General features: G+C 52.3%; 1 protein-coding gene across 1 annotated transcript in view; it reads right to left on the reverse strand.

Moving 5' to 3' along the window:
* Window positions 1-15,639, reverse strand: part of myo1cb (myosin Ic, paralog b) — a 30,451-nt gene that overhangs the window by 9,485 nt on the left and 5,327 nt on the right. Inside the window, 7 exon segments of the mRNA XM_076977267.1 lie at window positions 142-253; window positions 662-841; window positions 924-1,004; window positions 1,221-1,301; window positions 1,303-1,420; window positions 2,429-2,544; window positions 2,691-2,846. Of these exon segments, the coding sequence (XP_076833382.1) occupies window positions 142-253; window positions 662-841; window positions 924-1,004; window positions 1,221-1,301; window positions 1,303-1,420; window positions 2,429-2,544; window positions 2,691-2,846 (844 nt within the window).

The raw sequence follows: 15,639 nt of genomic DNA on the forward strand, positions 1-15,639 counted from the left end.
CACGTGCACGCACGCGCACGCACGCACAAATGTTAGAAAATCATGAATGGTTAACACTTTGCTCCTTTATGCACACTGTGTGTGTGTGTGTGTGTGTGTGTGTGTGTGTGTGTGTGTGTGTGTGTGAGAGAGAGAGACTACAGAGCTCTCGTACCTCTACTTCATCATCACTGAATCCAATGACATTCAGAGCTTTCCTCACTATCTTCCAGTCACTGCGGTCATTAATAGAGCTCACCTTTGGACAGTTACCCTGCAAAACACACACACACACACACACACACACACACACACACACACACACACACACACACACACACACACACACACACATCACTGATGAGTAAAAGAGCAGCACATTACTCAGAGTGTTCCTCTCAAGTTCCTCTATTAACACCAGGAGACTGCAGAGAAGGAAATGGTCTCTCCTGTGTGTGTTTGTGTACAGAACTCTGGGGTCCATCCTCCATTTGAAAAACTAAAAGCGCTACACAATTTACTCTTGGTTACTGAGGTCCAGGTTAGGGTCGGGGTTGGGTGTTGGGGGTGTTAGGGGGGGCACCCATTAGCTGTAGTCATCATTAGGTTGATAGAAGGTCCCTACAAGTACAGTAAACAAGACGGTGTGTTTTGTGTGCACATGGCCTCTCTCCGCCCGAACCTTGACGAGGTACTGGTACTGCTGGGTGTTCCTGTCCAGGCCCAGTCTCCTGAGGAGGTCCTCTTCTCCGCCCTCGATCAGCTGGTAGAAGATGTGGAAGTTTCTCTCGCCGTGGCTCTGGTGGACCACACGCGACTTCTCCAGCAGGTAGTTCAGGATGTGACCACCGACAGGAGCACCCTGGACCATCAGAACAGAGGGAGTCGTGATTGGACCAGCACGCACGCATGCACGCAGAGCCCAATGCAGTGACCACACTTACCTTGAAGTCAAACTGGATGTCCATGTACTTCCCAAAGCGGCTGGAGTTGTCATTCCTCAACGTTTTAGCGTTCCCAAACGCCTGAAGGAGAGAGGAAAGGAGCGTGAAGACAACCAGGAAATGAAAGTTGCTGATTCAGACCTCTATAAACACAGATTAACGAGAAGTCCACACCTTCTCACACGTGTGCACAACATCTGGACAGAGTAAAAGTGTATTACTAGCACACACACACACCTCCCACACAGGGAGCTACAGACCCTGTAATTGGTTAATAGAGAGAGGGGCGGGGTTTACCTCCAGGACAGGGTTGGACTGTAGGAGGCGGTCCTTCACGGTCTGCACATGCTCACTGGCCGGGCAGGTGACGGCGTAGTAACTGCAACACCTTCTTGGAGGCCTCCGTCTTTCCCGAGCCGCTCTCGCCAGAGATCAGTATGCACTGGTCCCGCCTCTCGGACCGCATGGAGCGGTACGCGTTATCGGACACCGCGTAACTGCACAGAGGAAGCGCACGAGAAGACAGCTCAACGAAGGAAGACGTCGTCGCCAGCAGGGGTCACCGGCAGGGGTCGCCGGCAGGGCTACCCCTTGAGCTTGGTTTATTTTGTTTATTTCATAATCTGTCTAGATCAGGGGTGCCCACAGTTTTCAGCTTGCGAGCTACTTATAAGATGACCAAGTCAGAAAGATGTACCGGGGTGGCGGCGAACGTAATTTGTTGAGTGGACTGCAGATTGGCTACCGTGAATGTCAATCAAAATACAACCGTCAGTGCAGATGTGCGATTCATCTACTACTATTTTATGTGACGCGATCGACCGATCGCGATCGACGTAATGAGCACCCCTGGTCTAGATAGACAGAAATACTTCTCTTCTGTGAAATGGATGTACAGTTGTGCTTGAAAGTTTGTGAACCCCTTCTATATTTTCTATATCTGTTCTTTTATTTTGTATATCCATATTTCTGCATACATTTGACATAAAACTTTGCATTGTCACTCAAGTCCTGAAGATGCATAAAAACAAATCAAACAAACAAGATAGTTCGTCGGAGGAATCCGACAAACATAACCGAGTTGTTGTCTATGGAGGAAAGGGTTCAAATTCCTCTACGCTGATGTACCGGTCAACTCTGCAACTACCGGAAACATTTAGCCGGAGTTGTTGCTGCATAAGGGTGGTGGGATGTGCATGTGTGTGTGTGTGTGTCTGGGACGGGGGGTGTGTGTGTGTGAAGTGACTGAAGTGTGGGTGTAGACCCCGCCCCTGGCCCTGCCTACCCTCCCCTCCCTCTACAGTGCCTCACACACCTCCAGGTCGGCTGGCCCGGCCCCTCTTCAAACACGCACCAGCCCGTGAGGCCACGATGGGCCAAGACCCTCATCTCCCAGCAAATACAAACACAGACCGGCCAATCCCGGCCGCAGAGGGGCGGGGCAGGGGGAGGAGCCGTCTGGTCTGATGAAGCGGATCGGTATGCAGGCCGCAGTAATCACTCACATGTGAGGGGAAACTTCATAGAAGTTCACTCCTCGGTAGCGGTCCATGTGCTGTCTGGTGTAAATCTCCAGGTCCTTATAGGGGTTAACAGACACCAGCACCGACCCAATGTATGTCTGTTAGGGGAGGAGAGAGGGAGACAGGAGAAGGCAAAACAGGTTGAGAGATGGATAGATAACAATAAGAGTGAGAGAGAGAGAGAGAGAGAGAAAGAGGGAGGGAGAAGAGGATGTGTGAAGATGAGTGAGGGGGGTTCTCTCACATAGATGAGGTTCTCCTTGAAGCGCTTGCGAAGGTTCTCGATGAAGGCCACCTCACTGGTGTGGTTCTCCAGCAGGACAAAGTCCTGCACCCCCACCCGGTCCCTGGCTGTCAGGGCACTCTCCATCATGGCACGCACCCCGTCACTGCCCACAGCCTGCCACACAGGGAGAGGAGGAGGTTACACACACACACACACACACACACACACACGGCTCAACACCATGCCACCTCTCACCTACAGTACGTATACACACACACACACACACCATAACTCCAAGCAGAGCAGGTTTCGTGTGTTCATGTGCTGATATCTGCGTTTACGTGCCGTTTTGGGTGTTGATGTGCTGTTGTGTGTTGATGTGTTCGCTGCATTTATGCTCAGAGGCTCATTTCAGCGCCTCACACAACAGGCTGCTAGACGACAAACTCCACACACGTCAACAAACCGTGTATGTATGAGAAAACAAAACCCTGAAGACACACTCCCATCAACCTGGAGCCAAGCTGCACAAAGCCCGGAAACAATCTCAACAACCAGTACAGTGACTAATGACACTAATGAAGAGTCATAATATCCTCTTAGAGACTTTAAACAGAACAGGTCCGAGGGTTTCCACCCAGACACACTCCTGTGCAAACTTGACGGCGGTTCCAAGATCTCCACACACCTACACTGATGCACTCGGGTTTTACTTACATCCTTAACTGAAGGGATCTTTCGCAACACAAAGCTCTTCTCTACGATGGACGCTTGAGTTTTAAGCAGCAGACCGCGCACGTTGCCCAAATCCATGTTTTCCAAACGATGACCCACGTCCTTTTAACGCATACAACAACGAACGCGCACACACGGTTCACTTTTAATCCAGGTGTGATCACGCGTGTCCTACAAACTCAGATCGGACAGCTTTAGCAGGGATGATGGGCTGAAGAACACACACACACACACACACACCCACACACACATGGATGAACAAATGTGCAATTATGCACCGAAACACACACAAACACGGAGTGAATGCACCAGCTGCCAGGGGTGTTTTGTTATTGACACAGACAGAGGGAGAGAGAGAGAGAGAGAGGGAGGGAGGGAGGGAGAGAGAGAAAGAGGGAGAGAGCGCGCACCTGAGCATTTTAATTAAGTTGAGACCTTTCAGGTGCCTCATGTATTACGAGAGAGACGTGGAGAGACAGACTACAGACAGGAAGCAGTCAGAAGCTCATGGAACATAGAAGTATTCAGACAGGAAGTGACTTCACTCCCAATCCATCATCCTATGGGCTGTACTAACAAACCCCCCCAGTCATCTCTCTCTCGGTCCGTCACACCGATCATCCTCTCTTAACGCTGTCTGAAGTCCAAAGCCAGACAAAATGTGTAGATCAACATGCCAAACAGGTGATCAACAGACCACACCAGTTAAACGTTTAACGTTTTAACGTAAACCAGTTAAAAGACACTTCCTGTTAGAACTGCACCTAGTCCACCAGAATTGCTACAAAACACCCCCTGAACACAATCACATTCAGTCTTAACAGGCCCAGATGGGGGTGACATCTTTTACCAAGCAAACGCACTGCTGTTAAAGTGCGTCATTCAGCTGCATACACCACTGGTACTGTGCCAGTTAATCTCAGCTATCCACCCGCCTCCCCGACAGCCCCGCCTCCCCGACAGCCCCGCCTCCCCGACAGCCCCGCCTCCCTGTCATGACTTTCCTGCAAACATGGACTCCCGGTGTTGGTTACACCTTTGCTTGCCTGGGACCTTTTTAATAAACGAGCTCTCTGAAGACCTTGGGTCTCCCTAATCTCTGCCTGCTTCTAATCCTAATCCACACATCTACCTGCTGCAGCTCTATGTGGTGACTCATTTGCAGGGATTATTCATTCACGATCATGTGGTTTAATATGGAAATGGATTTGGGTCATAATTCCTCCGGTTCTGTTCTCATCTTTGTGCTTTAATCTCTAGTCAGCGCTCCAGCAGCAGCTGGTGACTGCGTTGTCCACAGGAAACTGAGACCAAGCTGAAGGCGGGGCTAGAGTGGAAGGCGTGGCTTGAGTGGAAGGCGGGGCTTGAGTGGAAGGCGGGGCTTGAGTGGAAGGTGGGGCTTGAGTGGAAGGCGTGGCTTAGCATTGGTTAAAGAAGATCATAATAAAATGAACTACGAAGGACAAGCAGCACTGGGTCTGAATTACTGAATTACAGGCTTCACTGCAGACAGAGATGCAGGATTTCATGCTGCGCGCACTCACACACGCTCACACACACACAACACACACCATCCCAAAGCCCTGTGTGCAGGACCGCGTGTGCATACGTGGCCAGGAGTGTGTGGGTGTTCATTCACAAGAGTGTGGGTAGATGTGCGAGACGGAGAGGGAGAGTGTGAGAGAGGGAGGAAGAGAGTGAGAGTGTGAGAGAGTGAGAGAGGGAGGAAGAGAGTGAGAGAGGGAGGAAGAGAGTGAGAGAGTGAGAGTGTGAGAGAGTGAGTGTGAGAGAGTGAGAGAGGGAGGAAGAGAGAGAGAGTGAGAGTGTGAGAGAGTGAGAGTGTGAGAGAGTGAGAGTGTGAGAGAGGGAGGAAGAGAATGAGAGAGTGAGAGTGTGAGAGAGTGAGAGAGTGAGTGAGAGAGTGTGTATGTGCCTCTTGGTATGTCGAGCCAAAGGACCCCGCATTACTCCAGGTCAGTCCCTAGCTTATGCCGACCATTAGGGGGCGCTAGTGTGGCCGTCTCCATGCACGCATAACTGCTCTCTCGTAGCTCACACAAACATTCCTTCCCTCCCCACCTCCTGCTCCTTCTCTCCCCACCTCCTGCTCCTCCTCTCCCCACCTCCTGCTCCTCCTCTCCCCACCTCCTGCTCCTTCTCTCCCCACCTCCTGCTCCTTCTCTCCCCACCTCCTGCTCCTTCTCTCCCCACCTCCTGCTCCTCCTCTCCCCACCTCCTGCTCCTTCTCTCCGCACCTCCTGCTCCTTCTCTCCCCACCTCCTGCTCCTTCTCTCCCCACCTCCTGCTCCTCCTCTCCCCACCTCCTGCTCCTTCTCTCCGCACCTCCTGCTCCTTCTCTCCCCACCTCCTGCTCCTTCCCTCCCCACCTCCTGCTCCTTCTCTCCCCACCTCCTGCTCCTTCCCTCCCCACCTCCTGCTCCTTCTCTCCCCACCTCCTGCTCCTTCTCTCCCCACCTCCTGCTCCTTCCCTCCCCACCTCCTGCTCCTTCTCTCCGCACCTCCTGCTCCTTCCCTCCCCACCTCCTGCTCCTTCTCTCCGCACCTCCTGCTCCATGCTGGAGCTTCTACACGAACAGCTTCAGAATTCCCCAGTAACGTGCAGAAAACTGCAGACCTGGCGCAGACGGCCACACCCATCTTCCACGACTCACTCTCCTTCTCCACCCAGGGGTGGAGGAGGGGGCAGACACACCGCTGAGGGGCACCACACTGCCCCCCGGAGGCCGACCACGAGGGTCTAACAAGCCAAGGACATTCCGCAGAGAGGTGCTGACCACACACAGCGGGGAAAGTCACAGAGGCGTCTCGGATTTCTGCAGGCTTCATGAAGGACAGCAGAAAGGCAAGAGCTTCAACGGCAGCTCACACACACACACACACACACACACACACACACACACACACACACACACACACACACACACACACTCTCTCTCCTCTTATGTCTAATGCTCTTATTTTATAGTGTCTGCTGTTATACACTCTGGAACAGACATCATTTGAAGCACACGTGTGTCCTGAGATCCATTTCTAATCTAATTCCACAGTTATCACAAGCAGGTAAATGGTGACCCACTAACAGATACAACACTTGGACGGTCATAAGAACACATGGTAACTGCTCTGATCATCTTGGCCATTGAGAGCAATGTGTTTGTGAGTGACTGTGATAAACCATTTCCTCTTAATGCGATGAGAATGTGTGTGAGGGGAGCTCATGTATCAGTGTGTGTGAGCGGAGCCGTGGAAAACTGTAAAACGCAGACTCAGCCGAAACTGCACGTACTCTCACACACACACACACACACACACACACACACACACACACACACACACACACACACACAGCTGTGACATGACTGAGTGACACCTGTTACCACAATCTTTTCGTGAGTGTAAAGACGCACGTGTGTGAATATGTGGCGTGAGAAAGACACACGTGTGTTTATATGTGGCGTGAGAAAGACGCACGTGTGTGTATATGTGGCGTGAGAAAGACACACGTGTGTTTATATGTGGCGTGAGAAAGAAAGTTCACATCTGGGGCCCCAGCAACTTCATGGGACATGTTACATGAGTGTTGCCATGGACGCAAAAGGTCTCTGATGACACAGGAAGAAATGCTCAGGGTGGAGCAAGGCGGTGACAGGGCCACGCCTCCTTTGACAGGGCCACGCCTCCTCTCCTGCAGGCTCTCCATGCCAGCTCACAGAATTCCCCACAGGGGCTCGGTCTACTAACACTGCGACACTATACAGCAGTGGAGAAGCACAAACACACACACACACACACAGCTACAGATATTCCCCATGGACAAAAGAAAAAGAGGGGAGGGAGAAGGAGAGAGAGAGGGGGAGAGAGAGAGAGGGGGAGAGAGAGCACTACTGAAACGGACAACTCCCAGTGAAACACCTTCATGCTCCGTGCTGGAGTGGTCCTGGGTGTCGTCTGTGTGCCTGTGAGAGAATCTCCTTCTGCTCTCCAGACTCCGTGACGGCGCTCAGAACAGAATCATGAACGCACACACACGGCGAATAACTCCAAGGTTTCACCAGGTCGATGAGTCGTGTTTACCGCGCTTCTGTAACTCATTTCTCTGCCCCTTCCAGAGCACTGCGCTTGTTTTATATCTCCAAACCAGGACTCCACGTGAGTGACCTCGGGCACCAGGACTCCACGTGAGTGACCTCGGGCACCAGGACTCCACGTGAGTGACCTCGGGCACCAGGACTCCACGTGAGTGACCTCGGGCACCAGGACTCCACGTGAGTGACCTCGGGCACCAGGACTCCACGTGAGTGACCTCGGGCACCAGCGTGCTGGAGTGACCTTCCCTGGCCTTCTCTCCTTCTCTTTCCTCTCCTCCTCCTTCTCCACCTCTCCCAACGAAGAAGGAGAAAGTCCCATTATGCCCCACCCCCAACATGCCTGGTCCCCGCTTGCCCCGCCCACACCACGCCCCCTCACTCATTTGTCAGAACTCTCTGTGCCTCTTGCACAATCCGGGTCTCAGCATTCAGCACAGCACCCGCTGACCTGTGGTGACCCCGCACCACATCACGTCTGGACAGGGCTGTCTGGGGGATAAGAACTACTAGAAAGGGTTTTCACTGACATGTACCAGTGTATCCATGTATCTGTGTTAAATGGATCATTCTAAAATGGGCTTTCAGACCAGGGGTCCACGGACCTCCGAATGAATTCACAACACACCCGCCACAAGAAACAAGAACAAAAGAAGGAGAAACGTGTGCTGTAGGGCCCATGAGGCACACGCTGAAAACGCCAGACACTCCCAGCAGCAGTGCACATGTGACGTGCAGGGGTCAGGGGTCAGGGGTCAGCACTGCCCGCTCGACAGGGCAGCGTATCAGAACCAGGGTGATCAGACCCAGGGTCGCCAGGGTTAGGGACGGGGCGCACTAGAACATAGACTCAACACAGACGTGTGTGTGTGAGTGAGTGATTTATAGATTATAAACCCAGGAGATGTATGACCTTAACAGCAGCTTCAAAAATGCCAGAAACCTACAAAACACGTCCTCTATAAATCGCTGACACACTAACAGAGAGAGAGAGAGAGAGAGAGAGAGAGAGAGAAAGAGAGAGAGAGAGAGATGGAAAATAATGCCAGCAGTAAAGCTTTAAAACAGCAGTAAAATATTATCAACTAAGTATCATTAATAAAGCCACCAAGCAGAGTAAGGCAGTAAATAAAGGGGTTGTGCAGTTAGGCTTCTGTCCTCCACCTCTTACCCACTCCACCATACCTCCACCCACCGGGTGAAAGTCAGAACCAAGGTGACCTCTGCTGCTGTGTGCAGAACACTGCCCTCTACTGGACATCTGGATAACTGTGGTCAGCCTGGAGTTGTAAAACTAAAACATTGAATGTGCTTTGTTACTATAGTTACTGTTGGTTTGAGCCTTATGAAGACCCAGAGTTGCATCATATGTCAATGTTGTTGGTGTAGATCTGGGTCTCAGCTGTTCTAGCTGAAATCCTCTCCCTCCCTCTTTCCGTCTCCCCCCTCTCTCACTCACTTTCCCTCGCTCCTTCTCTCCCTCCCTCCCTCTATCTCTCTCTCCCTCCCCCCCTCTCTCTCTCACCACCCTAACCAGAGCCCCTGCCTGCAGGAATCTGTGTAATGGTTTCCAGACGGCACGAGTTTCTAACTCTCGTTCAAAACACACTCGGCACACTCGGGGACAGTAGTAGAGAGAGAGCCCCAGGCAGACAGGACGAACCTCCACCCAACCACCGACCTCCACCTCCACCCAACCACCTCCCTCCACCCAACCACCTCCCTGCACCCAACCACCAAGCTCCAGGGATTCTGCACGCATCGGGCCAGGCACAAGTTTTACGACACGTTTTACAGCCATAATTTCATACTATCACCGATTTATCATCAACGCAATAATGTAAAGGGAGCAGAAGGTTATCTGGAAGCATCGTTATCGTGCGTTATCTTGCGTTATCGTGCGTTATCGTGTGCATCATTCCAGTCTTTGACCAGATCTCCATCTCTCGAGGTGTGGCCGCTCTTTGACCAATCGCCCCACAGCCACGCTGCAGTACGTGACCCACTGAACAGAGGCCCGGCGAAACGGGCCAAGCAGACGGCCCGTATCCGCCGTCACGCTGAACGAGATGGCACGGAAGCCACCGCGGACAGAGAGCGAGTCGTGCCAAGCATGACCACTGGGGGGGAGCGGGGCCTGGCATGGCCGCTGAGGGGGCGGGGCTTGCCCTGGCCACTCCTCCCCACCGCAAACCCTGCTCGTTGCTACGCGGTTTGCCTCGCCCGTGGGAAACGGCCACTCCCCCCCCTGCCCTCTTCCCACACCACGCTCTCCCTGGACACTTCGACCTCACTTCCTGTCCGATCAAGTTTCACCTCCTCTCTCCCTCCGTCCTCGCTGGCCCACGTTACATGGCTAGACGACAACAGCAGGGGTTTATGGGTATAATGCGATTCTCGTCTGCGAGAGCGCTGCCAGAGTAATCGAGTCGATGAGACCGTGGTTTCTCGTCCACGTCCTGCGCTGACCGTCTGCCCAGTGCGTGCGGGACTCAGGAGCCAGATAAACCTTCTGGAGGCTTTAATCAAGCAGTCAGAGCGCAGTGAACTTCAACCACCCTGCTAACGCGTGCTCACTACACTGGAGACGTGGGCCGGACACTTACCCACTTGGGCCACGAGAACACAGACAGACATTTAGTTCAAATGCCGTTTGGCAGACGTAGCTGATGGCGTTTGCTCTTTACAGATTGCAAGTCCACGCCCCTCTTCACGTCTTCACCCCCCCCCCCCCCCCTCCTCCCCGAGCGACAGGGCTATTTATACTCAGACACTAAGACGAGTCTATTTGTAGAAGCTGTTGTGCAGCTGTTTGCTTCACAGAGTGCAGTGAGGCCAGAATAAAAGCTCGGCAGCGACAGCTACAGCCCCGCGGACGGGCCGATGGAGGCCAAGAGAGGCCCGAGCGTTAGTGACGGTGCGTTAATGGTCCGGGCAGCAGAGCGGACGTGACAGGCTGTAATTCAAAGCGTGTCTCTCACCTCCACGTCGACCCCATCCATAGCAAAACACAGCACACCTCAGCCGGAGCGGTCCAACAGTACCGACGGCACTCCCGAGAGTCCTGCCGCCCCACCGATGCACGCTCGAAATGTTCCGCTAGAGCCCGAGCGGACCCGCACACGACCCCCCCCACACACCCCCCCCCCCCCCCTCGTTTTCGAACAATGCCGTGAAACACTCGCGGAGAGTCTGGTGTCGGAGCAGCCTGTCGCGGAGAGAGTCAGCCTTTGTTTACTGATGCGTCAGGGCCCGGGGTGAGCACAGGGAGAGAGAAAGCATGGAGATTCACCGACGTCAGGGAGACAAAGGGGCTGGGGAGGAAGAGGAGAGGGAGAAAGGAGGAACGAAAAGGAGGAGGCGCCACGGCCGCGGAAGGGACAGACTGGCCACAGCCTCCGAGCTCACGGCAGCGGGGAACCGACGGAGGAGTGTGAGCACTGGAACTGGAAGAACTTTAAAAAAACACCCAGGGGAAGGCGGGCGGGCGAGACGTGCTGAGGTCACAGCTAAAGAATGCAAGCCACATGGGTGGAAACGCAGGCAATTGAGAGAGGAGACGGAGAGGAGAAACGGGAGAAAGAGAGGAGAAAGCGTCCGAGAGATCAGGAGAGGTGTGGGTGAGCTTCCTGACCAATTGTGTGTCAGGTAATCAGAGGACATAAATCTTCTGGTCCTGCGGTGCGACTGATCGCTGTAGCTGCTGCAGCGTGTTAGGATGCCATCGAGGACGCCGAACGTAGCAAAACGAGTCACGCTTTCTTAATACGTGGTGGTTGGTAGTGTTTATATTAATCTTAAAATCACAGACCCCCCCCCAGTTGGGTTTGAGTCCCAATTCCCAGAATGCTCCTGGGAGCATAAAGCCTGCTGGTCTACACAGAGGAGGAGTGTCGCATTTCGTATTTCTGGAGAATGTGAAGTTCAGGGAATCAGGGGTGTCAGGCCACAAACACAAGTACCTTCCCTCCAGACCTTCCCTCCAGCACAGGAAGCTCCATCAACACACGCAGGAACGCACGTCTGTAACGGAGACACTCGGGCGAGATTCCGCTTAACAGGCACTTGGTCTGAACCGGCGTTTCCTGAAATGTTCCGCAACCGTTCGGCTGCTTTAGCGGAGCTGAAGCGACACACGCGGGGTGGGACTGAGGACCCATCAACCACACCCCCCCCCCCCTCTCTGTTCAGGGGGCGGGAGGCAGCGCACACCGGATCAGGCGGCCACACCCACACTGCACAGTTCAGGGAAACTCAGAAGGGGGAGGGGGGGGGGGGGGGGGGGGGATTAGCTTTCTGTTCCCACGACGTCTGGCTCAGTCAGTCCCCAACCAGCTGGACCTCTCCACCGCGCCTGGGGGACAGCTGGAACTTCACCGCCCCCCCCCCGAGTACCCACAAGTCCTTATATGGACGGGTCACGCTGCTCACAGAAAGGCCCGCGGCTCCCACAAGGCTTCCTGTCCCCGGGTGGCACGTAGCGTGCGGATGACTAGATGACAGGGAGATTTTCCGCCTCGCGTCCAATAGCGTGCGTTCAGACGTCGACCGCTAGGCCGGAACGAAGAATTTCTCCCGTCGTTCGTTCTCCCGACCTGCTCGGACGCATCCTCTCTCAGGGAATTGCACAAGAGTAACCTTCACATTCTGACGATTTACAATATAGACCTTCCTGTTTTCACTGGCTGTCATGGTTTCAAAAAAATGTCCTGTTGTATCAACACACGAGACGTTGGTATGTACACACAGAGCTTGCACCACTCAGACGACCTCCAACCGTAAGACGGGAGAGTTCAGAGGTCAGTTCACAGAGCGAGGAGGAACCCTATCCACAGAGAGCACACGTGCTGAAAATGTCCAGGCCACGTGTGCTAGCGTGAGCAACGTAGCGCATGACTTCACATATTACTATCGCTCAATCAGAGCACCGGTGCATCTTGTGGTGCTTGTCTGCTAAATCGAGCCCTGTTGTGCTAAGGTTAACGGTCAGGCTAAACACGTTAGCTTAATCCTGCTGACAAGCCTGGAGAACTGTGAGCAGTTCAGCCTCTTACACAATGGGATATATTGAGAGAGTGAGACAGCAGTCATATTACAGCATCTCTGGCATGTCTAACCCTCACGTCATGTTTTCTGTCGGCCGGCCTCACGCGGAGAAGCTCACACAACGCACCAGTGTTGTCCTGCTCCTCACACACACGCAGGTGAACGGGTGGCCTCGATGGTGGTGATGTAGCCATAATTATGGGATGTAGGCGTCGCCCTGGGCGTTGGGAAGGGAACCTGCTGGAGCGTGGACCCTCTGAGTTTGTCCAGATGGGTGAACCTAATCATGACGAGCAGACGTCTGACAGACACCCACACTCACACACACACACTCACACACTCTCTCTCCCTTCTTCCCTGACAACCACAGCACTGCACTCTTGGGCTTCACAGTGAAAGCGATTCATGTAACCATGAGCGTTAGAAAAAGGAAACCGCGACTGTCGAGAGGGACCATCAGTGAGGCCTTCGGCAGACCTCGAGAAAAACGAGTGAACAACCAGGGCGAACCACAACAGACAAATCCCGACGCAAAACCACGATGAATCGCTCATTCGTTCATCAGAGGTACGTTAACGTTTAGGTACGTTAACCCCTCATTGGCCCTGCCGAAGAATGCGCTTGTTCGGAATGAAGTAATGATGCGTAGCAGGCGTGCCGGACCGATGGATCTCAACGTGCCACGACTCCACACATTCCCCGCTTATCTGGGCACAGATATCATGGCCTTACATCTCTGGCATTCCAGTGCTTGAAATAATACCTCCAACTTGAATTTCAGGGATCTTAACAGTCAATTCCTATACTTTCAAAGGGAGAGACGACACAGTATCAGTGGTTTGAATGTACCAGGCACCTCACCAGCAGGAATTAAAAGCTAGTCAGAATCTCCACACTGCAACTCCAAGGCAAACATAAAGCCAGTAGATTTCTAAAGCACACAGGCCATGGCAGACCCATTTAAACAGGTTCAGCAACTCTGGTTATGAAAACAAACAATGAGTTGTCAGCAGGTGTTACCTCAGGGATTACTGGCAAAAATGCACCGAACACGGTCACAGAAAATTACTGAACATGTTGACACTGCATTATTTGTCATTCTATATTATATATATTACTATATCAAGTATTATTTGAGTTGTCATTATATATGCTGTGCAGATATTACAATGCATCCTTAAAATATGCATTTATGTATTTAAATACATATTGTGTATTTAAATGTCCGTATAACGGGTCTAAATCAACCTGAGAAGGAGGTTTTCAGATCAGTTAAAGCTCAGATTAAAGTGAAATCCAATCAAAATTAATTCAGTGGTTGAAGAAAAACTAAAAGATATCTGCCCGGGGTGACACAAAGAGTGAACATGAAGCTCCGCAGAGTGAATATGAAGCTCCGCAGACACACCCACAGCAGACAGAGTGAACACTGGCCACTACGACACAGGCGCTAGCTGCTTCTGTGGCTCCTGCACAGACCATCTCGATCACACCCTCACTGGGAACAAACAGGTCACACCTGTTGAGGACCGGAGGGGTTTCCCCCCAGGAGTGAGATAGACCTGGTTAATGGTTACCACGGGTCTAGCATATCTTGGCGTGAGAGAGAGAGAGAGAGAGGGAGAGGGGGCAAGGATCACCATATGCGTGTTTCATAAAAACGAGTCCTTGTAAGCACAGTCATATAAAGCCTAATACTGCCTCTTCAGAACTGCGGTTCATTACTGGTTGTGGATTAACATTGAACAGCCACTTTATTAGGGAGTTTATTAGTCCGAGTTGTGCACAAGTGCCGTGAATAGATGATCTGGAGGAGCTGGTGTGGTTTGGAAGGACCTTAGAGGTCCAACATGCTCCTAGACTAATAAAGTGACGGTGTAGACACATCAGGAGAACCAACCCAAACAGTTCTGATGCACCTGCGTCCACCTCTGCACTGTGAGGTGCTGGATAAATACCTGGTGCTTTCTCTCACACTACACTATAGCAGACAAGGTTCTGGTGAAGGGGCCCTTGGTGTGATCAGTGCCACAGACGCTCTTGTTCTGAGAGTCCCAGATGTAGCCGTCTCTGATGTGTGGGTGGGAAGGAAGAATCGTGATCCGTCTCCCTCCGTCAGTCGGCACAACCAACCGTGGACGCACAGTGAGAACACTTTGTTAATGCCTGGCCAGCTGTCCTGTGGTGATGTGTGAGCATCAGCTCCAAAAGATGCCTCAGAGGACACGAATTACGAGTTAGACCTCACTGCCTCCGGCTGGCAACGACCAGAGATAAACACAGACTCAGCTGTGGGTAGGAACTCTAAACTGGGAGAAAACTGGATACAAAGGAACACGGACTCAGTTTAGACTCGGTTTAGACGTCCTTATGAAGGGGAAACTCTCTGTGCTCACCCATCACATTAGTATTAAAAATAAAAAATGCATAAAGTAAAAACAAGGAAGCGAAAATTGTGCTGTAGCCTTCAGTATGGTTATTATTAAATCTTGAAATGGCAAATAAAAGTCACATTTGAAAAGTAGTTCCTCCTTACTCAGACACTCCAACCTTCATAGAAATCTTATCATTACTGTAGGCTGAAATACAAGCGTTAGGGAGGGATAATAGAACACCTCTGTCACTGGGTTAATCAGTGCAGTGGTGTGTGGGTGTGTGTGTGTGTGTGTGTGTGTGTGTGTGTGTGTGTGTTGGGGGGTAGGGGTGTGGGAGTGTGTCCATGACTGAAGCACACCATGATCTCAGCCAACCTAAAGGGCCAAGTCAGCTGGCAGAAACTGCAAGAATCTCAGAGAGGGCACATCTGAATGGCAGAATCAACAAACTGCCACTATAATATGACCATGGCGAGGCAAACAAACGCCCCAAAGCACAGCCGAGCACACAACCTTAGCACCCCTCCTCCAAACGACCTATTCCAGCAATCCAACAGGGGCCAGGACGAGGCAGACACGAGTTCCAAGCCATCTCAGCACTCATCTTAGGTCTGCTGTGTCTGCAGTCTCTCCAGACATGGAACAGTTTGGCGTCGAAAGGGCAGGGCCGACTCGTGCTGGGAAAACTCGCTTGGAAAAGCCGCA

The sequence above is a fragment of the Brachyhypopomus gauderio genome, chromosome 16 (genome assembly GCF_052324685.1).
Source record: "Brachyhypopomus gauderio isolate BG-103 chromosome 16, BGAUD_0.2, whole genome shotgun sequence".
Lineage (NCBI taxonomy): Eukaryota > Metazoa > Chordata > Actinopteri > Gymnotiformes > Hypopomidae > Brachyhypopomus > Brachyhypopomus gauderio.